At 43.7% G+C, this 26,729-nt stretch overlaps 1 protein-coding gene and 1 non-coding gene across 2 annotated transcripts; one reads left to right on the top strand and one right to left on the bottom strand.

The window, feature by feature from the left end:
• TRNAA-UGC lies at positions 414 to 485 on the bottom strand. The gene has a single exon. It is a non-coding gene; the product is annotated as a tRNA-Ala (tRNA).
• On the top strand, positions 7,916 to 21,149 carry EID3 (EP300 interacting inhibitor of differentiation 3). Its single transcript, XM_021092633.1, has one exon. The coding sequence runs from the start codon at positions 17,960 to 17,962 to the stop codon at positions 19,055 to 19,057; it is 1,098 nt and encodes a 365-aa protein (XP_020948292.1). The 5' UTR covers positions 7,916 to 17,959; the 3' UTR covers positions 19,058 to 21,149.

The raw sequence follows: 26,729 nt of genomic DNA, 5'->3' as shown, positions 1-26,729 counted from the left end.
ATTATGGATGCTGTTTTATTCACCTCACCCCATATGTTCTCATTTATTATCCCAGCTACCCTCTGGGGTTGATCAAATTCTCAAAGGTCAAATTCACCTTTATAGGATGATTGAGAATCTCTGACAGTTACTATGTAAAGATTTTTTTTCCTTTCCTCTTGGAAAAAAGGTAGATGCCACGAATTAACTAGTACTAGTTGTACAGATTGTACAAATATTTATTGAACAGTTACTAAGTGTGATCACTGTATTATGAGCTGGGAAGACTGTGGTGAATATAAATAACCCTGGTCCCTGCCCACATGCAGCCATTTACATTTAAATTAATTAAACATAAGTGAATTTAGAAACTCAGGTCTGCACTTGCACAAGCTATTTTTTTTTTTCCAAGGATTAAACAAGCAAAAGTCAAGTGGAGATGCTGGGGATTGAACCCAGGACCTCATACATGCAAAGCATGTGCTCTACCACTGAGCTACATCCCCAGATACCTTAGCTTGCTTTTATTTGTCCAATAACTGCATGTGGTTAGTGGCTATCGGATTGGACAATGCTGATACAGAAGATTTCCATCATCACAGAAAAGTTCTATTGAATTATGCTGTTCTAGAGGTAGAGGTTGACATTGATCAAACAACCATAAAGAAAAATGTAACTGCAATTGTGGTAAGTACTCATTAGAAGGAATACATGGTAACAGAAGCATTTCATAGGGGGATTTTGCATATGTGACCAAGACATGTTTGAACCAAGATCTGATAAGTAACTGGGAGTTAACAAAGCCTGTGGTTAGATAATTCAAGAAGTTGAAAAAAGGTTAATAACTGAGGGATAGAGATGAAGAGGAGCTTTGGACCAGATAAAGAAGTAGAAGGACCACCGAGGACCTTGTAGAAAGAGGCTAAGAAAGCCAAGGGCTAGTAACTTGACTCTCTAATTGGTGATAGGACCTGGATTGGACCTAAGTCTATGCTGCGTGGTAGATATATATTCAAAAGACTTTGCCTCTGTAATGACTTCCTCTGGCTCCTTTCGTCTTTGGAAACCACCAAATTTCCATCTACTGGATTATATCTTCAGCATAAAAACATGCTATAATAATTTCCTTCTTAGATAAAACCAAACCAAACCAAAAAGGTTTCCTTGACCCTACGTCCCTCTTCAGCCACTTACCCATTTTTTGTGTGTATAGCAAAACTCCTTGAAAGAGTTGGCTATACTTACTACCTCCGTGTCCTTTTTTTTCCTGTTTCTTATGAACCCTCCTCTACTTAGGTTTGCTACCTCCGCCGCCCTATTATTTTTAATAAAATCAGCAATGACTTCCAGTTCTGAGATACCATAGTCTCTTGGTTTTCCCCCTACTGCCCTCCAGCTCCTTCTCAGCCTTCTTTGCTTTCCTGGACTCTTCTGCTTTGCACTTTGCAGGGGCTCAGTCCTGGGTCATCTTCATTTCTCTAAATGTATTCACTTATTAGGTCATTTCATCTAGTACTGAGATGTGATGGCTAATTTTATGAGTGCCCAGTTGTTTGGTCAGACACCAGTCTAGATGTTGCTGTGAAGGTGTTTTTTTGATGTGGTTAACATTGAAATCAAGAGACTCCTCCTTCCTTCCTTCCTTCCTTCCTTCCCCGCCCCATGGCCTATGGAGCTCCCAGGCCAGGGATCAGATCTGCCAGATCCTTAACCCACTGTGCCTGGTGGGGTTCAAAACTGCGTCCCAGTGCTCCAGAGATGCCGCATGGACTTTGAGTAAAGCAGATTACTCTCCATAGTGTGAGTGAGTCAGATTCATGCAGTCACTTGAAGGCCTTAAGTGAAAAGATTGAGTTCTCCTTCAGAGAAAGGAATTGTGCCTCTAGACTTCCTTCTGGCCCAAGACTGCAACATTAAGACTGCAGGAATTTCCAGGCTGCTGGCCTGTCTTTGTAGCTTTCAGACTTGCCAGCCCCCTGTAATCCTGTGAGCCATTTTCTCAAAATAAATCTCTCTCTCTATGTATACATAGGTTCTGTTTCTCTGGAGAAGATTGACATTATATACAATGCAATATACATTTATTTATGTATTTATTTTTGGTCTTTTTGCCTTTTCTAGGGCCGCTCCCTTGGTATATGGAGGTTCCCAGGCTAGGGGTCTAATCTGAGCTGTAGTTGCTGGCCTACGCCAGAGCCACAGAAATGCCAGATCCAAACCGTGTCTGCGACTTACACCACAGCTCACGGCAATGCCAGATCCTTAATCCACTGAGCAAGACCAGGGATCGAACCCACAACCTCATGGTTCCTAGTTGGATTCATTAACCACTGAGCCATGACAGGAACTCCAAATATCTTTTATATCTGACTTCCAATTTTTAGTTCTAGCCCTGACTTCTCCCTTGAATTCCAGATTTACATACCCACTGCCTATTCAAAATCTCCATTTGGATAACAGTACGCACTATGGATTTGTCCCAAACTGTTGCTTTCCCTCTCCCCTGTTCCCATCTTTTCTCCTCCTCCCTGAGTGTTCCCCATTTTCAGTAAGGAGGCCCCCTTGAACCCATTTGTCAAGGCCAAAATCCTGAAGTCATAATTGATTCTTCTCTTAAAAGAAGAATCCCTCATTCCATCTATCTGTAAAACTTCTTAGCTTTATCTTCAAATGCATCTTCTTGCCTCACCGGTCCAAATCTTTATCGTCTCAGCTTGTACCAACCACCCCAGAAACTTCCTAACTGGTCTGGTTCCTCCACTCCGAGTCCCTACCTTCCTTAGTCTATTCTCCACACTGCTCAGAGCAATCCTTTAAAGACACAAACCAGATCGTTTCCCTCTCCTCTCTAGTGACACTTTGACCTCATCACATTTAGAATGAAATCCAAAGTCCTGACTGTGGCCTTTGGGATCCGATCCCAGACGACGCCTCTGACCTCACTACCCACCACCTTCTTCTTCACTCCCTGAGTATAGACACACTGGTTCCCTTGCAGATCCTGGGACAAATCAGGCCTGTTTACAGCTGAAGGCTTTAGAACTTCCTATTTCCTCCGCTTAGAAAGATTTCACCCTCTAAATCTTGCTCCCTCATTTCATTCTGGTGTCTGCTCCAGTGCCGTATACTTAGACCTTTCCTGACCTCCCTACCCTTTGTATTCTCAAGGTACAAAGAAGTCTTTCAAAAAAGTGCCCCCCCCCACCCCCGAAGGGGAGCAATGAAATGGGGTGGTAACCACAGGGGTTGTGCACATGGGATCACGGAGGCTCTTTTTAATGGAATACCACAGCGTGTTTGTATGATGATGGGAATGATCAGGAAGAGAACCAGAAACTGAGGATGCCAGAGAGGGAGGCTAATTTGAGGAGTTGAAGTTATTGAAGACTGAGAAGTCAAGAAAACATGAAAATGCGCACACAAGTGGAGAGGTTAGCCTTCAGTAAAACAGCAGTGAAAGCAGAGAATATGGCAGCTTGGTGGTTGATCGAGATGGAAATAGGTGGAGTTTTGTTGGTTGATTCTATTATTTATATATTTATTTTTGCTTTTTAGGGCTGCACCCTCGGCATATGAAAGTTCCCAGGCTAGGGGGTGGAATTGGAGCTACAGCTGCCAACCTACACCATAGCTACAGCAACACCAGATCTGAGCTGTGTCTGTGACCTACACCATAGCTCCCCGCAACGCTGGATCCTTAGCCCACTGAGTGAGGCCAGGGATCAAACCTGTGTCCTCATGGATACTAGTTAGATTCGTTTCTGCTATGCCACAATGGGAACTCCTGTTGGTTGTTTCTATTAAGGTAGAAAGCAGGCCATGAGTCAGAGGCAAGGCTTAGGCGTTGATGACTTAAACAAAAACACACAACATAAGAGTTGTGAGTTTAAGTTTTGTCCAGTGTCTTACTGAGGACTGAAGCCCAGAGATAGCTGCTTAGTTAGCTCTGAGGAGTTGCTCTGAAGAAGTAGGGAAGAGGCCAGTTTATACATGATTGTTTTTTTTTTTTTTTGGCTAGGAAATACAGTCATGCATATATCATGGTAATAGATCACTGCTAAATCACAAAGAACAGATATCTCAAGTTAATGATTTTAGTGCTTATCTAAATATGGGACGATGCAATAATCTGGGCTCACTGAAATTCTTCTTGAGATATGCATCTGACTATTTAAAAGCCTGTTTATCCAGAGCACAGAGTGCTTCATCCTGTTTGCTTTGGAATTCCTCAGGCTGGTGGGCAATTGAGTTGGGTTACAGTTTGACCCGTGTAGAAGGTGCAGAACGAGGTGGTGAGTGTTGGGGAGGGGGAATTTCCCCTTCTGCCCCTCTTGAGTTCTTGTGGCTGGGGCTGCCCAATCAGTGATGAATACAAACAAAGCTGGGCTTGGGGCTGTTTATAAAAGCAGTAACAAGTCTGTTTAAATAGGCTTCTTGGCCCAAAACTGCCTATCTTTTTCGGTGAGGGTATCCTTCGACCTCCAGATCCAAGGAATCCACCTTTCACCTGAGTGACTTCCTTCCTGATTTCTGTGAGCCAGAAAGGAGAGGACCCCCTTGCACTGGCCATTTCTTAAGTAACTTTAATTCAAAATAATCAGTGTGCCATTGAGGCACATTTTGGGGCGGCCTAACCTTGACCCCAACATGACAGTTTTCTGTTTTTCTTTGTTCAGGGTGTGTTAGAGATTTGGGGACAGAGAAACAAGTATGAAATAGTCACTCTGGAAATTGGGGAAACAAATATACCAGAGATGTAAAGGATTGCCAGGCAGCTTTGGGGACATCCTGAAGTTTGTGGTCTTGACCTGAAAGTGAAATCACTTTTAATTTCTTTGTTTTCTCCTGCAGTGTTTTCTGGTTAAGTAGGGTATGGAATATGTGGACACCTAGGTTTTTGTTTTCTATGCGCTGCAGCCGTGGCAATGACGAATCTTTTAATCTACTGTGCTGGCCTCAGGGATGGAACCTGTGCCTCCCTTGACCAGAGCCGCTGCAGTCTGATTCTTAACCCACTGTGCCACAGTGGATACTCAGTGGACATCTAGGTTTAACAAGGGTGGCCCTTGCCAAATCAGTACAATTGAGGAGCTTGGACTTTATTTTGAGGTTTCTAGAGAGCTGCTGGAAGTCTGAGCAGAGAAGATTTCGGTGTCAGAAAGGTCGTTCTAGGGAGTTCCCCTTAGGGCTCAGCAGAAACAAACCTGATGAGTTCCTAGAGGATGCGGGTTCGTTCCCTGGCCTTGCTCAGGGGGTTAAGCATCTGGTGCTGCAGTGAGCTGTGGTGTAGGTCGCAGATGGGGCTTGGATCTGGTGTGGCTGTGGCCAGCAGCTACAGCTCCGATTTGACCTTAGCCTGGGAAATTCCATATGCCACAGGTGCAGCCCTAAAAAGCAAAAAAAAAAAAAAGTGGTTCTAGCTCAGCGAGCTGTGTGAGAGAGAAAGCCTTATGGAGGAACACTGGTTTAGTACAGTAGGACCCTTGAACAAACACCTGCTATTAATAGGGTGGCTGTTTATGTATTCAGTATATATTCATAGCTACCTAGTAGTGCAAAGTGCTGAGTAAGAATATGAGTAAGACTTGGGAAGTACGGAGAGCCTGGCTCACTGGGGTAACTAGCTGTAGGTGGCTTGGCATGGCTGGAGTTAAATATACTCAGTTTTCCTTAAACATGACAAACCAAAATCTAAGTGGGACAAAGGGGAATTTGTCACTTCTTTTCAGTATTAGTCAGGATGGACTAGATGTTTCCTTTAAAAGCCTGATCACTTCCTTTACAGAATCGCCAGACTGACTAATCCATTACCTTAGGGCAGTGGCTCCCAAACTACTGCTCACTGGAATCATCCAGGGAATTTTTAAAAACTCAGATGCTCAGGTCGCACCCAATACCAATTACATCAGAACGTCCGGGGGTGGGAGCCAGGCGTCAGTATTTTTAAAGACCTCGCATGATTACAACCGGTAGCAAAGTTCAGGAGTCACTGCCCGAGGGCATAGTCCGGTTTTGCTCAGTTAAGACACGTTCTTTTGGTTCTGGTTCCAAACATTCCTTAAATTGCATTTGCTCCTTTCCTGGGTTGGGGGCGCTGTGAGCGGGAAGTGGACGTGCTGTCACCCAATTAGGAGATCCCACTTTGCTAAGCCCATCAGCCAGGCGCCAGGGCTGCACGAGGAGTGGATTTTTGCTTTGTCATTCTGACTCTGGCGGTTTGCCCGCCCATTCAGGGGAGGGCGTGGCTTCTCCGAGCCTCTGGGAACCGGCCTCCCTTTCCCTTCAGTCGTCTCCGGTCCCGCATTGCATCGGATCGCGAGGTGGTGGGGCGCGTCAGAGAGGCGCCTGCTGCCCAACAGCTCGCGTTCCTGTAAGCTTCGGGCTCACCAAAAACGGAGGAAGCCCCGGGCCTCCCGCTGCGAGAACCCCGGGCCGAGAGCATCCGCCTGCCGGTGCGTTGCGAATGCGGAGCGAGGAGAGATGTTTGAGGGCGGGTCTGAGTAGGGGTGAGGCTTTATTGAGGCGGGTGAGCGTCTTGGCCGCATTCATTGTTTCGCCGGGTGGGTGAAAGCTTAGCGTGCGTGGAGGTGAGGCCGGCCCCCTGTCGGCCGGAGGTTTCCTTCCTCTAGCTCGTCTCCGTAGAGGCAGTGGGCAGAATATCGGAGGAAATGGACTTTTGTATCATTTCTTAGTGCACGGGTGTTGAAATGCAGGTAATAAGGTGATGAATAGATTGACAGACCCTTCTCAACATTAAGAGAGTTTAAGCAAGCCTCAAGGAATTTTCACACCATTGAATCTTCAGAAATCGTGAGAGGTTGGCAGATCATGCTTTCTGTGTGTGCAAGCGGGGAGACTAAGGCTCAGACTCCCGTGACTTTCCCCAGGCCGGCAAACGAGACAACTAAGAGGAACCCGTGCTTATCTCCCTGTATCAGGCAGTACCCGCTAAGCGTTAAAGGCTTCACCACACTGCCTGGTTTGACTCCTGGCTCTGCTGTTAACTAACTCTGGTTGCTTGAATTTGGGCAAGATAGGGGGTTTTTGGTGCCTCAGTTTTCTTATCTGTGAAATGGACCTGATAGGAGCGACTTCGAAAGGGTAGTTAGATTAAGTGTTAATCTATGCAACGCATTACAGAAGCGTTTTTATCATCAAACAACTGTACTTTGGGGTGCAGGTGTGGTTTTTGTCTCATGAATGGACCTCATGTCAGTATCAATGGAGTCTATTTTTAATTCTCACTGACTGACTCATTCTCTACCTGAGTTCACTCGTTTGTAAATTTGGACCGGTTTCACCCAGCCTGTCAGGTAGGGTGTTGCTGTATTATTTCAAGGTTCTTAAAGCACCCGTAAGTGGGCAGCGTGGGCTTCATTTTACCCCATGTTTTCAAACTTCAAAGAAACATTGGAAGTTGGTTTTTGGCACTCTGTATAGATGCAGAGTTCAAAGGCAGATTGAGTTGGAAGGTGTTTTTTGAAAAGTTGAGATAACTGTGCCCTAAGCTTCCTTTTGAGGCGTTTCTGAATTCGGGACCCACTGGGGACGTGTGACGTCTATTTTAGCGAGACTTGCCCTTTCCTGGGGTCTGCCTGGCGTTTGCGGCTGGCCGCGAGGCCGTCCCGGTCCTCCCGCCCGGGACCCGACCCTTGGCCGGCCTCGGTCAAGGTCAGGCGGGGCCCGGGACGGAGGGGCGGTCGCGCGGTGGGGGGGGGGGAGTGCAGTTGGGGACGCGGAAGCCCCGCCCCCGCCGCGCACTTCCCGCCGCCGCCCGGGGCGGAAAGACTGACCGGCTTCGCTCTGCTTTTGTGCCACAGAGGACGGGCGGGGCCTCGAGAGAGCGCTCTCCGAACTGACCTCGGAAACCGACGTGCCCGTTGTGTTTGTGAAGCGGCGAAAGATAGGCGGCCATGGTCAAACCCTGAAGGTAGGTGGGCGAGCTTTACGTCTCTGTAATGCGCCTGAACGGGGAACCGGCTCTTGGGGCCGGTGGTGGTCTCAGCCCTCCTCTCCAAGCCCGGGTGACCGGGAGCGGACCTCCCACCGAGCACATCCTTAGAAATGAGAAGGACGCGCGGGGCCAGCTCACGTGTTCATCGATGTTGATGAGACATACTTTTCAGAACGGGAAGCTTGGACGAGCGGATGGACCTATTTTCAGCTTTGAAAATAGGTTTTTAAACGTCCTTTTTTTCCTCCTTGCCTTGTTCTTTCTCTCCTAGTAACTCTATAAATAACTTAAAAATTTTTAGCAGCCGTGTACCTGCCGAATGTGAGTGTTTAGAGAAGTACTGCGAAGGGTGGATCAGGAAATGCTTATCTCTGTCCGTCCCTCTCATCTTCCTCTGTAATTTTCAGGGAGGGAAACCTGGAAACCCCAGGCTCAGGGGAGAGCGACCAGCAAGCCCTTAGAGCGAGTTCCTTACCCTTCAGGGGTTGCTTTTCTAGCCTTGAGTTAACAGCTGGGTAGAAGCATAGGCGAAGAAGAAATCTTTGCTTCGGCTGGTGGCGAGGGTGGTAGTGGCAGTCCTCCCTGGGCCCACGCACGAGGTCATGGCCCACCAGACGGGAGAAAGGCTGAGAGGCTGGGTGCACGTTAGCGGGATTTGCAGCCTGGTGATAGTCCACCTCTGGTGTGGTTGGTGACCAAGTTAGAAAGCCTCATCCCATCACTGTGATACATCTGCTTTAATTGTCTTTTTGTATTGAAGTAATTTTTAAGAAATGGAAGTCATACTGGAACATTGCCTTCTTAGAATTAAGCCTGAGGCCTCAGTTAAATGTAAAAGGTGTATTTAGATGGGTGCACATTCAGGAAGCAGGTAACAGTTAACTTGCATTTTTATTTACCATGTTTTCGTTCCTCTAAAAGAATCTTACCTTTTTGAAGAATGGGTATAGGAAATGAAGAGAGACTTGGAAGACAAATAGCACATTAATGGAAAATACTTAAAGGAGCTAAAAAGACTTTTAGCTTGATGTAAAATATGTTGTATTACTCAGACCTTTAGTTTGCAAGTAAAATGAGACAAAGTTCTATCAATATTCCTTCCTGTCTGATCTCTTTTCTCCACCTGTGTCATAAACAGATGGTCATGATTTTAACACCAGTGGGAGTAAAAAGGATCACTTTATATATAAGCTTTACATCCACTTAACTGATGAGATCTGATGTTTTCATTTCTATATTATCATAGTTAATTTCAGACATTTAGTGAAGTGCAATGTCAAGATTAAAGCATACCACCAAGTTATAATTAAAATTTTAAAAAGTTATTTATCACATCTCTTTTAAGCACACTTATCACTCTCTGTATCATTTGATTTATTTTTGGATTTTAATGAGTACTAAGAAATGAAAGAAGACACAAGGTAATGAGGCTTACTGCTTTGAAACTGTTCGTGAATTTCCAGCCAGTTGTTGCCCACATTTAGGAAGAAGCGGTAGGTTCTAAAATTCTTTAGGGAACACCAGGTTTGAGTGGAGAAAGGCATTATTTAGCAGAGAATGGAGTGCTTATAGGATTAGTGTTATCATCCTAAAGTCCACACCTTAAAAAAGGTAAAGATTTCCTGCTTTGATGCAACTTAAATAACGCAGAGGGAGCTTGTTAAAATACTGCTTTTCTTTTCTAAATGTTGTTTTCTTTTCTAAATGTTGTTTCTTCCTTTGTCTTCCTTTCTCCTCAATAAGCAACAGCAGCAGCAAAGCCTCCCTTGCTTTCACAGTGTACTCTAGAAGACCAGGGAGTGTGGTCCTGGAAGGAACTGATAATTTAGGTGGCTAACTACAGAATGAAGGCTTTAAAGAAGTGTATTTCAAAAACCTGTAGACTGTGTCACGTGCAAAGGATCCCCTGGAGTGCTTGTTAAACCTGCATGCCTGGGGTTTAGCTGAGGTCTTGTTCATTGAACCCTCTGGAAGGGGCTGGGATCTGCCTTTCAATTTATTTTTTTACAAGCCCCCCTCAGGTAGTTCTCGTGATAAATATCACATTTGAACCTTACTTTAATGTATAAAGTTATTTGGACACAGTTAGTTGCTACATAATTAGAAATGGAGAAAACCAAATAAAAAACTGCTCTTTAATTCCTAAAAGATACTAGTTAGAAGATAGCAAATAGAAACTCAACAGGCATGTAACACTTCCTACCTGAATAGAAAAACAGGGCGGAAGTTCCCGTTGTGGCGCAGTGGGTAACGAATCCGACTAGGAACCATGAGGTGGCGGGTTCGGCCCCTGCCCTTGCTCAGTGGGTTAACGATCCGGCGTTGCCATGAGCTGTGGTGTAGGTTGCAAACACAGCTCAGATCCCGAGTTGCTGTGGCTCTGGTGTAGGCCGGTGGCTACAGCTCCGATTCAACCCTTAGCCTGGGAACCTCCATATGCCGAGGGAGCGGCCCAGAAATAGCAAAAAGCCAAAAAAAAAAAAAAAAAAAAAAAAGAAAAACAGGGAACCTGTCTGTGGCCAGGGCTTGCATGTCCATGTGTGAAATTGGAACTAGTGAATTACTAAATTCTAAGAACTATGAAGAGAGTTCCCTTTTGCACAAAAACATGGCTTTCGTAAACATTTTCATTCCTTTTTTTTTGCTTTTTAGGGCCATACCCAAGGCATATGGAGGTGCTGGCCTATGTCACAGCCACAGCAACACCAGATCTGAGCTGTGTCTGCCACCCACACCACAGCTCACGGCAACGCCGGATCCTTAACTCACGGAGCAAGGCCAGGGGTGGAACCCGCAACCTCATGGTTCCTAGTTGGATTCGTTAACCACTGAGCCACCATGGGAACTCCAACATTTTCGTTCTTAAGGTCAAGTTTGGACATTTTCTTACAGGGAATCTTTCTTACATGTAAATCTGTGTCTCCAGGATTCCAGAGCTTTGAAACCACTCATACAAAACAAAAAATGCCTATTGGTGGTACTGAGAAGAAAATCTAAGTGGGTGCAAAAGTGCTTATTGGACCACTGAGCACCAAAAGGAGTTAAGACTTCAGTAGTTTGAGATAGTAGTCTTGGGAGAGAAGACCAACACTTGTAGCATGGGGCTTAAGTTCTTCCAGGCAAAAATGGTAGAGACGATGGACACAAAACAGTGCATGAATTACATCCCAAGGGAGTTGCAGAGCCTGTGCTGGAGAAGCTCAGAGGGATGGTGGTCAGGCCGGGGGCCCCATAGTTGCGGTGTGGGGCAGACACTGACACAGGCAGGCCTCCTTCCAAATCTGACTTCTCAAGTTATCAGACACTAGGCTCCTGACTGTATAGACATCAGGAAAAGGGTGGTAATTGAATAACTCCCCCATCATTCCCTTTCTTAATACTCTACCAAAGCGGTAGAAAACACATTTTCTTTTGCTTCTTTCCTCTGAGATAATCCCTTTCAGAGAGATTAGTAGTGTATGTGTTTTTTGGCCTGATTAAGGTTGAGGCCTAAGGAGAATTGAAGGACCCCTTTGACTGGTTTATGTAAGAAAGTAAGGGGACTAATAGGATTTAAAAGAGGCATAGATTGTTAGGACTGCAAATAAATTTATCTGGTGCTGATAATAGAGTAAAATTTTTACTCTTGTGAATCCATGGTGAGACCCAGTGCCACCACCTCCCGCTTTAACCAAGTGACAACACAAACCTCCTCTTTGCTGTCTGTTCTTTTACAGTGGTGTCATTCTTCGGATTTCCTCTACCTTTTATCGGGACCTGATGTTTCCCACCGAGGTGCCTACTGCCTCTATTAACTTTTGCCCAGACTACTTTTGGATCTCATTCTCTCTTGCCTAAACCCTTCCAGCAGTCTCTAACTGGCTGCCCACCTCCGATCTCCCTATCCTTCCAGTCCATCTGCTGCAGAGTCAGCTGCCTGACTGCTGCTGTGCTCCCCTGCCATCTGCATCCAGGATAAAGTGCACATTCCTTAACTTGGTTTTCTGTGTCCTCCAGGGTCTCACCCCAGCCTGCTTCTCTGTTATCTCCTGCTCTGCTCCCTTCCCTACTTGAAGCTCCGCCGGACAACTGTTGCAGCTCTAGTCCCGAAAATTTCTCTCCTTTGTTCTGTCCTTTCTTTTAGTTCCTGACTTTTTCTTCCTGCTCAGACCCGCTTTTCCAGCTGTCTGCCTGTGTCAGTACAACGATTGCCCATCCTTTCCCTCCTCTGTGTTCCTGCAGTGCTCCCACAAATCCGTATCTCTGAGAAAGGAGGAGTCCTGCCGATATCAAAAGTGGAAAGTTAGATTTCTTTGTGCCTGTGACCCCAGCTTTGTATTACATCTCAGCAGGTTCTTAAATGAACATGCCTCTCAATGATAGTAGCTACCATTTATTGGATGTCTGCTATGTCCCAGCCTCTAAATGCTGTAATACTTTGTTGAATAAATTCCTCACAACAGTCCTTTGAAGGAGGTGGTATTATGCAGTTTTACAGATGAGCAAATGGAAGCCCTCGGAACTTAAGGACTATGCCCAGGTGACACAGCTAGTAAAGTGGCAGAGCCAGGATGGAGCCCAGGTCTGTCTGTAAAGTTCACTCTGGTGTTCTCACACTTCTGGCACTTGGCTTTGTGTCATTGCTATTGAGGTGCATGCCTGATCTCTCTGTTGTGATTGTGCGCTCATGATTCAGGGCTGAGCCTATGCAAATCTTGATATTCCTAGCATAGCTCTGGCAAATTGGCATTCATGCATAGTGTGCTTGCTGGGTGAAACTGCATTCCTCTGGGCCTACTAAATTGTATACTTCTTTAGGAGGAAAATTATTTTTTTTTAATCTTCCATGCTTTTTTTTTTTTTTTTTTTTTAACACCTAGTGTGCACTCCATGAATATTTGTTGAATGAATGGTTGATAGTAGGGCCAGAGCAGACTCACTTTAGTGAGGGCTTTAGCTACAAGGTGTCTGAGATGGACCGTCTCTGTCAAAGGTTAAGCCCTGCATAGCTTAGGAGAGGTTCGAGGCAATGTACAAACAGTTCCAACATATTCAGCGTTTAGCAGTTTAAGTAGCTGTGTCCAGGTCAGTTGAGAAGAAAGTCATGGTTATGTCAACTTAGCTACTGTTTGTTGAGCCCCAGTGTTCTCCACGTTGAGCTAGGCCCTGTCTTTTTTTAAAAATCTCTAACTCAAGTCTGTAAGGCAGTGTATATTTTGAAATGCCTTTTCCAGTAGGTGTTTGCATACGATTTTTAACGAAGTCATAACCACTCTGTAGGACAGAGAAGACATACAATAGACTCACTTAAAAATGCGGAAAGGCAAACTGAAAAAACCAGTGAAAGCTAGTGAAGAGCTAGTTTTGATTTTAACCCAGGCCTCTAGAGCTGAGTTTTTTCAAGGTTGCCTCCTTTATTTTTTATTTTTATTTTTTGTCTTTTTAGGGCTGCACCTGTGGCATATGGAGGTTCCTAGGCTAGGGGTTGAATCAGAGCTGTAACTCCCGGCCTACACCACAGCTCACAGCAATGCTGGATCCTTAACCCACTGAGCGAGGCCAGGGATCAAACCTGCATCCTCATGGATGCTAGTCAGATTTGTTTCCACTGAGCCACGATGGGAACTCCTGAGGTTGCCTCCTTTAGAAGCCACGTACCCAGTGCTTTTCTACCTCTAGTCAAATGATGCTCGTGGTCACTGCTGACTTCTGAGGTGTCCCAAGAGTAGTAGTGGCCCTTATAACCTAAAAGCTGCTATTTTCGTCATCTCGCTCCTTTGTTCATGTTAGTTCTTGAGGCTTGGCAAGTCAGCCAGCATTGGGTTTTCTGAAGGGTCAGTTAAGTATATGACTTTCAACCACAGAGCAAAGGCGGTGGTTTTATATATGCCAAAATATTTCAGTGGGTGGGTCCAAATTATTTTGTGGGATTTGATTGTTATTTTATCTTTTGCTTCAATTATCAACTAACAATAAAGCCTTCTTATTTGAATAGAGCAGTTATTTAAAGCCTCTTTTGGATACAGGGTTTTTCAAAGATAATGCTGAAATCCAAGGAGCCATTCATGAGAAAAATATACATAAAGAATTTTGCATGTAATCTCAGACTCTTCATGGACCTACTTCAAATATCTAGTAGAGTGGTTTAACCTTTCAGAGTACTAGTCACACTTCCATTAGTTGAAGCCTTAGTAGGTTTTTTAATTTTATTATATGGCAAATTTTTTTTCACTGGTATTGTTACAGTGAGATTTTTCTGTATTCTTCCTTATGGATTTAGCCTTTAAAATATTTTTCTGTACCTAAAATAGCATCCAGGAGTGAAGCTACCGGTCTGTATACACTTTTTTCTATTTAGTGTCTAATGTCTATTAAACATTTACCATCTTTGAATAATTGAAGATTTAGGTACCTACTTAATAGTTGAAAATAGTGTCCTATCTCATAATTTTCATTCAGTTCTTACAGTAACTTTCTGACATAAGTTGTAGTCTCATCGCACTAATGAGACTGGAGGCTGAGAAGTTAGAACCTGTCTAAGGTAACACTAATAGCTAATAGGTCATGATTGGAACCCAGGTTGGCCTCCTTCCACTGTCCATGGTCTTTTCAGAAATTCATTTAAAACACATAGATATCTGCCTTGGTTACAGCAAAGTTTAATACTGATAAACGAACACAGAAACTTAAAGAAAATTAAGATGAGGAGTTCTCGTCGTGGTGTAGCGGAAACGAATCTGACTAGGAGCCATGAGGTTTCGGGTTCAATCCCTGGCCTTGCTCAAGGGGTTAAGGATGTGGTATTGCCATGAGCTGTAGGTCGCAGACATGGCGCGGATCTGGCCTTGCTGTGACTCTGATTGGATCCCTAGCCTGGGAACCTCCATATGCCTCGGGTGCGGCCCTAAAAAGACTAAAGACAAAAAGTAATAATAATAAAGTGTTTCCAAACTATTTAAAAAAAGTTTTAAGAGGAAAAAGAATATATACCTACCATCCCGCAACTCTGACAGCTCATGGTTCTTCACAGCTCAGTATTAAATGAGTACCCTGGCAGGAGGAGGGGAGAGAAAGGAGTAGGGCACCAGCTACTAGCAGAATAAGTGAATCTGTTAGAGGGTGGGACTCAAACCTGACTGGCCTGGCTCTGGCTCAGAAGTCTCTTAAATAATTACCTGTTATAGATTAGTCCGGCAATTAAAACTCCACTGGAAAAGATAGTGGATTCTCTTTGACTTAAAATTTGGCCATAGAGAAACCTGTAACCTACCTGTAACATTCATCCATCCCATCATGTTTGTGTTGACTCTGAAGGTTGTGGGAAAGAGTTTAAGAATGCTTGAAATAAATGAACCCGAACTGTTAGCAAAGAGATTGAGCAAAAACAAACAACTGAAGAAGAAAGGAAATGGAGCCTTTAGCAGCAACACCTGAAAGAGAAAAGGGGGTGGGGGTGGAGTGAGGAGCTAACTTATCCTGGAGGCCACGCTGTGTGTCATGGTGCCTGAACTAGTCTTCCTGCATAAAGAAAGGAAGACTTCAGTGACTTCTTTGAAGCCTTTTCTTTTGAAGCACTTTTGCTTTCTGTTGAAATCATAGAGAAGATTACCAGTATATCTGAGATTATGTATTGCTGTCCATCCTTTTAAAGCTGCATTTACATAGTTATTACCTGTAACTGGACCTTAGGTTAGAAAATCACTGTTTAGTACCATAAGGATTCACAAGTGTAGAAATCCCATTCTTTAAATGACTGGGGAAAATCAGCAACATTTAAACCTTGTGCTCTAAAGGCAGGTTTTAAAGGAAGAATATCATGCAAGTATGACTTCTGAGGATGATCTAAGTTATATATTCCCAAGGTTCTTAGGGGCAGGGATTCAGTTTAGAATGAATTCAGCGCTGGAAATCACAACTTAATAATAGGTTGCTTGTCTTGATGTGTACAGTTGCTCTGGGCAAGTTGTGTGGGCTGTTATCGCCTGAGAAATCCCTGTAAATGATATTAGTAATACTTTTTATAAGTAGGTTGGGAGAATTAATTTATTTTTCTAAAGCATTTAAAATTCTTTGATGAAGGATTCTGTGTGGAGCAAATTGGAATCAGCCTGTTTTCCGTCCTCTGAGATGGAAGAAAATAGGCACCTTAGGGTGGGAAGGTTGGCTTATTTTTGGAGTTCTTTTATAAATTGCTTTTGTTGAATTTGAAATGGATGTCAGAAGCTCCCAAGAATATGGATAACTATAAAAGCAAACTTCTTTAGATTTGGAATTTGGAACCATGTGTTTTCATCAAAGATTTAAAACAGTTTTAATTATTAGTCTGTAATGGCCAGGCTTGAGAAAATATGGCCCTTTGATGATCTGGGTCCCAACTTTGTTTTTCTCTTGCTTTTTCTTCATTTCAGAGAAGGGATAAGGCTGACTTTCTGAAAAGCAGTCAACTTTTATTTTCAATGTGTAAGATCTATTTCTTCTGGTAATCTGTGAAATTAATCCTTTGCTGTCAAATAAATTGCAATAGGTGCTGGAACAGATTTTTTTTCATCTGCATTTACACATTCAAATGTGCATACTCAAATGCATCCATGTCGAAAACAGCTTTGCTTTGGAAGATTTAAAACCAATTCTTGCTTTAGGGAAGCTAACAGTCTAATAGGGCAGGATTATGTATATGCACAGGTAACAGTAATGCATGCTGTTTTTGAAAAATGCATGTTTCTTCCTGAATTATCCATACTTAAAAAAACAGTGGAGAAAATAGTACTGTAACTATTTTGGAGTAACTTAATACTAAGGCTTTGCAGTTCATGCATTTTCAAGAAACTTTAGGCCATTGTCAAAGAAAAATGAACCAGTATAGATGTATAGGAAGGAACATAGCCCAAAGTCCTACCTGGTGCCTTGAAACCTGAGCTTCTGATGCACTGAGGTATTCTCTCTCTCCTTTCCCTCCCCTCCCCTCTCTCCCCCCATCCCCTCTCTCCCTCCCCTCCCCTCCCTCCCTTCCCTCCTCTCCCTCCCTCCCCTCCCTCCTCTCGCGACTGATTAGCTGAGCCCTTTCTCCAACTGTACGTGATTTCCCAGTGAACTGGTGGGTGTATTTTCCAGCTTATATTAGTCACCCGATTTACAGCATTCGTGTTCGTCTTATAACAGACTGTGTTTCAAATCTTCACAGGTTTCTCACCTTTTAGGGTTCTGATTTACTGTCCATTCAGAGTCTGTGACCTTTACTTTTGGTAAGCTTCCAAATAGCTCTTCGGCGGAGACCCTACCCACTTTATTCTTCTACCCTTGAGTGGTGAGGAACCAAAGTTCGCTTGTGTAATGCTGGGGGTGGGGGCAGGTAGGGCAGCGCACCTCCCCGCCCGTGAGGTAGCCCAGACTCCGGTTTACCCAATGACCCCGCCCCCCCATTGGGATAGATTGGAGAGGATTTGGTTTTTGAGGGCCCACGAAGATAATTAACTCAATTTACATTTGTATAATGAAGACTAAATTCCGAGAGCAGCCGTCTTTCAAATGAACCCTGAGAGTTCAGCCTATCTGTTGATACTGCAGGTCAAGATCCTTGGCTTTTTGAGCAGTTTATTATTTAGCCAGATTTAGTTCTCAAAACAAAAACAACCCACTTTTTAATTACAGTGAGAAAAAACGCTGCTGCAGTGACAGCAAATGTTTTTAAAGCTCAGGACATTTAGTTCTCCCTTAATTTTGTCCAATGAAAGCTTGATGACACTGTCGGTAAACGCCGGAGTAACTATCCAGCGCTTGAACCGGTATTACTCCACTGCGGGAATTGAGACAATTGAGACCCACGAGCACGCGTTCTCCGTGGCGTGGACCCGGGCTTGTTTGAGAACCCAGGGGTCTGGGCTCCGCGGGGCGGGGGCTGTTGGGAGGCGGGGCGACCTGGGGGCGGGGCCTCTGGGCCGTCCCTAGCGCGCATGGGCGGACGTCCTCCTCCGCTCTGTCTGACCCCTTCGATTTTCCGCCGTTGTCCTAAACGTTGCCGGGGCGTCATCTGAGCCATCAGTTCCCGAAATGTCTGATGAAAGAGATTCCCTGAGGTGGGGGGACAGAGAGAAAGGAGAGGAGCCGGTTGTGACCGTCACCCGCAGTGCGTACTCTGGCAGGCAGGCGCAGGAGGAGGAGGGGGAGGCAGGGGCTGATGCCTTCTCTGACGACCTCAGCCTTGGGGAGGCCGACATTGACCCAAGCCTCCTGGAGCTTGTGGACGAGGAGAAATGCCGGAGTATCCGCAAGCAGTACCGGCAGCTCATCTATAACGTCCAGCAGAACCGTGATGACATAGTGAACACGGCGAGCGACTCCTTAACCGAGGCTCTCGAGGAAGCCAATGTCCTGTTTGATGCAGTGAGTCGAACAAGAGAAGCCGCGCTTGATGCGCAGTTTCTTGTTTTGGCTTCTGATTTGGGTAAAGAAAAAGCAAAGCAGCTAAACTCTGATATGAGCTTTTTTAATCAAGTAGCATTTTGTGACTTTCTGTTTATATTTGTGGGTCTAAACTGGATGGAAGATGATGGACGTGATGTATTGAATGACTGTGATGATAATATAGCTTTTTCCTTCTGGGAGACAGTGCAAAAGGAAGCAACATCGTGGATATTGCAAGCTGAAACATTCCACTTTATTTTTGGTTCATTCAAATCAGAGCCTTCTTCTCGAAAGCCCCGACTTGAAAACCGGAAAAAAGTTCACAAGATGGAAGAAAATGGGGACATGCCTACAAAGCTGAGGAAGCTGGACCTGAGTAGTAATCAAGAAGCGACAGAAAAAGAAGTAGAAAGAATCTTGGGATTGTTGCAAACATACTTTAGAAAGTATCCTGATACTCCCGTGTCCTATTTTGAGTTTGTGATTGATCCAAATTCTTTTTCTCGTACTGTGGAGAATATATTTTATGTTTCTTTCATTATAAGGGATGGTTTTGCAAGAATAAGGCTTGACCAAGACAGGCTGCCAATATTAGAGCCAATTAATATGAACCAAGTGGGTGAGGGAAATGATCCCAGTTCCCATGGCAGGAAACAAGGGGTTATATCTTTGAGTTTACAGGACTGGAAAAATATTGTGGCAACTTTTGAAATTTCAGAGGCTATGATCACAAACTCATACTGAAGATAACTTGCTCTTAGAATGTATTTTGTGGCTTTTCTAAAGCATATCAAAACGGCTAATAAAATCCAAACAAAACACACATTGTATCTCTTGTAAAGTGAAAAAGTATTATCAATAACATCAGAAGTTGTGTACTGTGCAATGTGTTTTTCTTGGTATTTATAGAATTGTCATGATTTTCTGCTAACTAAAGAAATTCACTAGCATGTTTGTGGAAACTTTTTTTTTTTTTTTTGACTGTTCCTTAAGACCTTATTAAGAGAAGTTCTGAATTTTTTAAATTAAAAGGTGTTTGACAATTGCAAAAACTTAGTTATGAGGCTCTGTGATACTGCATTGCTTCCTCTGCTACAGGGAATCAAGGGAATTCCATATAGGCTCTTAACCAGGTTGAGGGAAAGAGTGGGTGAAAAAAAATGGTCTGGAAAGACTATCTGTAGGGCAGTGCATAAATACTGTAAAAAAATTCAGATGCCGTGCCTCATTGCAAAGAGGACTCAGCAAATTAGCAGGGATATCCAGATTCTAAAGAATTTCTCCTGTGATTGGACTCAGCGGAAGTAGAATATCTCTACTATAGTAGGTGAGGCATTAACTAAGTGCTGAGAGATGAGTAGAAATTGGTCAAAGATAGGAAAAGTATTCTAGCAGGGAAATATGGAGGCCAAATACATGGAATTGTAAGATGTTACGGTATCAGAAAGATTTATAAGCTTTTTCTGAACACTGTTCCATTTGAATGTTATATTGGGCAAAAATTGATTTACTTCATTCATCTGTTAATATCCTCAGAGGTTGAAGATCTCTGTCAGATTATTTCACACGCAAACTATTTTAACATCCATTTACAATCTCTATCTACTTAAATTCTTCTCTGGCTTCTCATTTTTCCCTTGTAATTTATGTTAGTACACAGTGATTCTGCTAGTATCTCAGAATCAGTGATGTTTCATTATGTTGCAGCCTTGAAATGTTTGTTACCATTTCAACTTTGTATTTCTCAATAGGGCTTTAAATGCCTGGAAATTGTCCTTGTTTAAATTTAAATATATGACTAATTTATCCAAATATTCTTCACTTCTTATAAAGTCAAAAGGCTTTATGTTGTTGCTTATAATTATTTTAAGAATATAAATTGCATTGTTATTTGGAGGCTACTGTTAGAAATTTGGGTCTTTAAGAAAACAATTTTTGAGTTCCCGTCGTGGCTCATCAGTTAGCGAAGCCGACTAGAATCCATGGGTTCGATTCCTGACCTCGCTCAGTGAGTTAAGGATCCGGTGTTGCCGTGAGCTGTGGTGTAGGTCGCAGAAGTGGCTCAGATCTGATGTGGCTGTGGCTGGCATAGGCTGGTAGCTACAGTTTCGATTGGACCCTAGCCTGAGAACCTCCATATGCCATGGGTGCAGCCCTAAAAGACAAAAAAAAAGACCAAAAAAAAAAAAAAAAAGCAATTTTTGAAGGTGCTGTGAGCATGCTTGTAAGCTTTTCTTGATCTCTAGAAACTTAATCTTGGGTCGTAGTGGGTCTTGCCATTAAACCGTATTTAGTAAGTGGGTAAGTATCTGCTTTGTTTAGCAGTAATGATAAACTTTACTGCCACGTCTCATGTAGTAAGGGAAGGGAAATCAAAAGGCTAAATGAATGACATTGAGATTGAGAGGTTCTTTAGTCTTAGTGGAGGGTTTTAGCAAACATAGGAATTTCTCCTGAGACATGGCCTATTATTTTCTAAACTAGTCGTTCCTTTCCCTTTTTTCATGTGAAGGGGTCCTCTCCCTTCCCAGTACCTACCACCCTTTGATCTAGCAGCTGTGGAGGCCTCATTTCGTCTGGCTGATTCTTCCTTTAGTGTGTCTTCCAGCCGCCCCCTTAGGTTTTCCAGAGCTTTGCTGTTTGGGGGAAAGATCTCGACGGGAGCAGAAAGATCTTGCCTCAGGTCTGCTCACCACCGGATGACTCTTTAAACACCAGGTGTCTTGACCAGGAGTGTTTGCGACTTGATGATTGAAAGCACATTGCGTAGCAGAGAACGGGGAGGCTTGTGAAGGAGGGCATCTTTGGGTCTCCTCTAAAGTTACAGCAGAAATAGAATTTTTTTTTTTTTTTTTTTTTTTTTTTTTTTTGCTATTTCTTGGGCCGCTCCCGCGGCATATGGAGGTTCCCAGGCTAGGGGTCGAATTGGAGCTGTAGCCACTGGCCTACACCAGAGCCACAGCAACGCAGGATCCGAGCCGCGTCTGCAACCTACACCACAGCTCATGGCAACGCCGGATCGTTAACCCACTGAGCAAGGGCAGGGACCGAACCCGCAACCTCATGGTTCCTAGTTGGATTCGTTAACCACTGCGCCACGACGGGAACTCCCCAGAAATAGAATTTAAGTTAAACACTTGTTTCTGTTTTTAACTGGTTGTCATGACACCTGGATTGCCTCATCACTTGGAAATTAAGCCACTACTTACCTTGAAGAAAAAAGGAAAATTGACCAATAGATAATTCATTTTTAGAGATTAGGTAAGAACCAAACTCAAGTCTGCTGGTTTCCCAGTAGTACAGTTAGAGTGATTTAAATTTCATAGGTTCAATAAAGTCAGCTGAACTTTGGGAGAATAATACGGAAAAAAATTTTTTTTTTTTTTGTCTTTTTGCGATTTCTTGAGCCGCTCCCTTGGCATATGGAGCTTCCCAGGCTAGGGGTCAAGTCAGAGCTGTAGCCACCGGCCTACACCACAGCCACAGCAACTCGGGATCTGAGCTGCATCTGCAACCTACACCACAGCTCACGGCAACGCGGGATCCTTAACCCACCGAGCAAGGCCAGGGATCAAACCTGCAACCTCATGGTTCCTAGTTGGGTTTGTTAACCACTGAGCCACGACGGGAACTCCATGGAAATTTTTTAAACTGGGATTTTGTTGTATAACAGAACAGAGTGTATAACTTCCTGATCAAAGGACCTGGGATCAATCAGATCCTGATGTCTAACATTCTAGTCAGAGACTTTGGACAAATTATTGAACCTGCAAACCTTAGGTTTTTTATTTGCTAAGTGGAAATAATTACCTATTCTCATACATTTACAGTAAGGATAAACTTAGGAAGTGTATGTGACAAGTACTTTTGAATTATTGGGTATCATGTTGAGAAAAGCAAGAAGTTTTTAATTATTTGGATCTGGGTTTAATTCTTGACTTATGGGCAAGTTTCTTAATCTCTAAGGGTTTCTTTATTGTTATTTCTGAAATGGGAATGCCATGTGGTTGGATAACTAGTCTGGGGATAAAATGGGATGATAAATACAAAACAGCTGAGCAATCACCTTAGTGGCTCACCTGATAGGTGAGTGTTGGAAAGTCCGTGCTATCACCTCCTTCCATGGTGACATCCCTGTCATGGTTCATTCATTTTAAGTCTAGACATGGCTTTCTCATGCTCTTACTTTTGTTCGGGGGAAACCATTACCAAGTGATTAGAATCGGTACTTGGTTAATTTACTCGCAACGGCGCTAGATGCTGCTCGAGGCACTGGGGAAAGTGGTGGATTGAAAATTGCCCATTCTCTTGTGGAATTTATATTTTATTTTTATTTTCAGGGCTGCGCTCATGGCATATGGAAGTTCCCAGACTAGGGGTCAAACTGGAGCTGCAGTGGCCAGCCCACACCACAGCCACAGCAATGCCAGATCCAAGCCATATCTTCGACCTACATCACCACTCATGGCAATGTGGGATCCTTAAACCACTGAGTGGGGACCAGGAATCGAACCTTCATCCTCATGGATACTAGTCAGGTTTGTTATTGCTGAACCACAAGGGGAACTCCTGGAATTAATATTTTAATGGGTGTGTTAGTTTCCTGTTGCATCTGTAATGAGTTATCATTTACTAGCTTAAAACAATGCAAATTTGTTATCTTATGGTCTTGGAGGTTGGGAGTCCAAAATCAGTTTCTCTGGGCTAAACTCAAGGTATGGCCAGTTTCTGTGGAGGCTCTCGGGGAGAAGCTGTTTTGTGTTTGGAGTTTTTGGAGTCCACCTGCATTCCTTGATGGACAGTCTCTTCCTCCGTCTTCAAAGCAGACGTCTCTGTCTTCACATTCGTTAGTGTCCCTGTCTGCCTCCCTCGTATAAGGATACTTGTGAGTATGTTGGGTCCCCTGGGATAATCCTGGAAAATCACCAGGAAAGTTACCAGGAGCCATCACCAGATTCTTAAATCACACCTCCACAGTCTCTTTTACAGGTGATAATGTATTTACGGGTTCTGGGGGTTTGGACTTTGATGTTGGGGGACCTTGCTGAGCCTACCCCAGAGTGGGTGACAGCAGTGGTTCTGCCAGTGATGACTGCTGTGAGGAGAAACTGCTTGGAGAGTGGTTGAGGTGCTGTCTTGGGGTGATAAGGGGAGGCCCCGGGAGGTGGCATTTGGAATGGAATCTGTTATAATGTGCCAGAATACTTGATAACAGCGTTAATGTTAGATATCGCTGTGGCTCTAGATGTTTTAGATGCGTGATACCTGAAGACCTAGGTAGTTACAGTCATGGCAAAGCAGTGTCCCTGATTCTCCTTGGAGGAAGGTAGTGCAGCAGGCTTCTCGAAGAGGAAGACGATTCTTAGATTGTATTCACCTCAGTGTTACTGTTGGGTGCTTTTCACCTAGCACCGCCCATCAACAATGATTAAAGATTTTCTAGGCCAGTAGTTGGCAATTTTTTTTCTGCAAAAAGCCCAGATAGTAAATATTTTAAGCTTTGTGGGCCATATGGCCTCTCTTGAAACCAATCAACTGTTGTCTTGTTGCAAAAATAGCCAAGTATGACAATATTGAAATAAAACTTTATTTATGGGTACTGAAATTTGAATTTCGTATAATTTTCATGTATCGTGAAGTATTTACTCTTGATTTTTCCCCACCTTTATCATTTGAAAGTTTTAAGAACTGTTCTTAGCTCAGGGAAAAGAAAAGAAAAACTGACAGCCTGCTGGGTATAGTTTGCCAGTTCCTGTCATAGGCCCAGGGCCTAGGCTCTTCTAGAATGTCTGTAGCATTTAAAGTATCATTTAATGTTGTTTCTTTCCTGGCCCATAATCCTCCAAAGCACCAAGAGGCTTGAGGTGCATCCCCTAGTGGATGCTGCAGCGTGGTGGTAACAGCAGATTTCAAAGGAAATAAGCAGCCAGTGCCTGATGTGGTTTATATAATCACTGCGGACAAGGAACCCAGGCAGGAGAATTGGAGGAATTTGCCCAGGATCACCTAAGTGGCAGAATCAGGTTCAGATTTGGACTAAATCTCAGCTCCTAACCTATTATACCACAGCCCTGGTTCTTTTTCAGTGTTTTCACACAGTTTTATTTTCATTTCATGGATGAGAAAGCTGAACACAAACCCAGCCTCTCAGTATACATGACAGAGTAGGAACCAGCACTCAGGTCTTTTATTCTTAGAATATTTTTGAGTATCACATGCATGGGAAGTTGGCAGTGGTGAAGCTGGGATGAAGGACAAGAGGACTGTCCTTGCAGAGTTGATGGGATTGTGTGAAGATGTCAGAGTGGGCATCAGAGGAGGCTCCAACTTGGAGCCTGTCAGGTAAAGGCTTCTAGCTGAATCTTCAAGGACAGGAAAAGGCTGGTATGGCCCAGCCTTTGCCAAGTGCTCTGAAAACCTGTGTTAATGAAGTTGGAAGAAAGGAAGGGCGAATGTTGTTTGGAAACTTGGGAAACAGTGGAGGAAATGGGCCTTATGTTAATGTCTTAGGATGTTGGTAAAAGAGCTTAAAGGAATGCTTTAGAAAGTGTGATGTATTTGTGTATGTTGATTAAAAATAATGTAACATCATGTGGTCTGTGTACTGGGTCAGAATTTGACAGGAAGGGGGCTTTTCAGATGAGAGGTGATAGAGGGAAGTACAGGGGACAACATCTGTAAAACACTACAGAGATTTTTGACTTAGCCCCAGGCAGGTTCCCTTTTGTTTTTCCCCCCGCAGGCTTTGCTAATGTGCATTAGCTCACTTAAACTCAACGGGGCGGGGGGGGGGGGGGGGGTGAGCATGTTCCTTTAAAAAATGATAAAACAGAGACTCCCAAGGATTAGGTGATTAGCCGGAGACACTAGCCTTGAGAGCGGTAGAGCAAGTATTTGAATCCAGGTCAGTTAACACCAGAGGTCATGTATAATGGTTAAAAAAACAAAAACAAACCCCAGTACAAATATGTGCCCAAAGGATAGGTGTCATGTTGGGAGGGGAAATCAATATGAGTTATTCTAGGAGTTCCCATTGTGGCTCAGCAGGTTAAGAACCTGATTGCTCAGTGGGTGAAGAATCTGGCCATGAGCTGCAGCATAGGTTGCAGATGTGGCTTGGATCCTGCATTGCTGTGGCTGTGGTGTAGGCTGGCAGCTGCAGCTCTGATTAGACCATATGCCATGGGTGTGGCCATAAAAAGAAAAAAAAAAAAGATGACTTATGCTAATTTAAAGGAAATCTGAATTGCTTTTAGTATTGTGCCTTTTTTGGGGACTCTGGAGCCGTGTTTTACTAGGAGAAAAGGCATTGCTGTGAGAGGCAGATGGAAGAATATACAATCTGTAAGCTTTGCCAGCAGCTACTGGGGAGGGGGCGGTGTATGTTTACTCTTCTGTCTGGTAGTAGCAATGGTTCTCCGAATGTGATCTGTGTTTCTGCCCCCACCCCAACTCCTTTAGAAAGTCCTTGAGGTCAAAATTATCTTCATACTAAGATGCTCTTTGCCTTTCACTGTAAATTTTCTCGCAAGTCTACCATGGAGGTTTCCAGAGGCTGTATGTGGCAGGTGATGATGTAAGATTGAGCATAGTAAAGACATGAGCTGTGTTTTATCAAGACAGACATCAAAGAGAATTACAAAGATATAATATAATGCCACTCTTCTCACGAATTAAAAAATGTTTTTAATCAGTTGTTTATGTTTAACAGTGTTTAAATTTTAATTTAAAATTTTAAGATATTTTAATTTAAAATATTTTAGTATTTCAGATATAAACATTTTTTCTTAGTTTTAATTTGTAACAAACTAAGCCCCACATTAACCAAAGTTCTTTGTGTGTGGGGGGGGTCCTAAATAATTTAAAACAGTAAAGGGATCAAGAAACTAAAAAGTTTGAGAACTCTTGATTTTATTAGCTACTCTGATCAATGGCTGCCATTTCTAGCGATCATCATTGGAGAATGGGAGACAGTGTCCCCTTGTCTCACCCCATCTGTGTGATCTCTCCTTACACTGTGGGGGATAGCTGTCGTGTACTATCTATCTTCTTTATATCTCTCTCAGGTGAGCAGCCACCTACCTGGAGGTGAATGACAACAATTTCAGTTTTAAGTGGGATTAAAATTTAAAACATCAGGAGTTCCCTTCGTGGCTCAGTGGTTAACGAATCCGACTAGGAACCATGAGGTTGCGGGTTCAGCCCCTGGCCTTGCTCAGCGGCTTAAGGATCCGGCATTGCCATGAGCTGTGGTGTGGGTTGCAGACGCGGCTCGGATCCCGCATTGCTGTGACTGTGGTGTAGGCCGGCGGCTACAGCTCCGATTAGACCCCTAACCTGGGAACCTCCATATGCCACGGGATCGGCCCTAGAAATGGCAAAAAGACAAAAAAAAAAAAAAAAAAAAAAAATTAAA

Source organism: Sus scrofa, chromosome 5 (genome assembly GCF_000003025.6).
Source record: "Sus scrofa isolate TJ Tabasco breed Duroc chromosome 5, Sscrofa11.1, whole genome shotgun sequence".
Lineage (NCBI taxonomy): Eukaryota > Metazoa > Chordata > Mammalia > Artiodactyla > Suidae > Sus > Sus scrofa.
The sequence above is the reverse complement of the archived record's forward strand: the minus strand, read 5'-3'. Positions and strand labels throughout refer to the sequence as shown.

Coding starts and splice junctions, on each gene's coding strand:
- EID3 (XM_021092633.1), top strand. CDS start 17,960: ATGTCTGATGAAAGAGATTCCCTGAGGTGGGGGGACAGAGAGAAAGGA.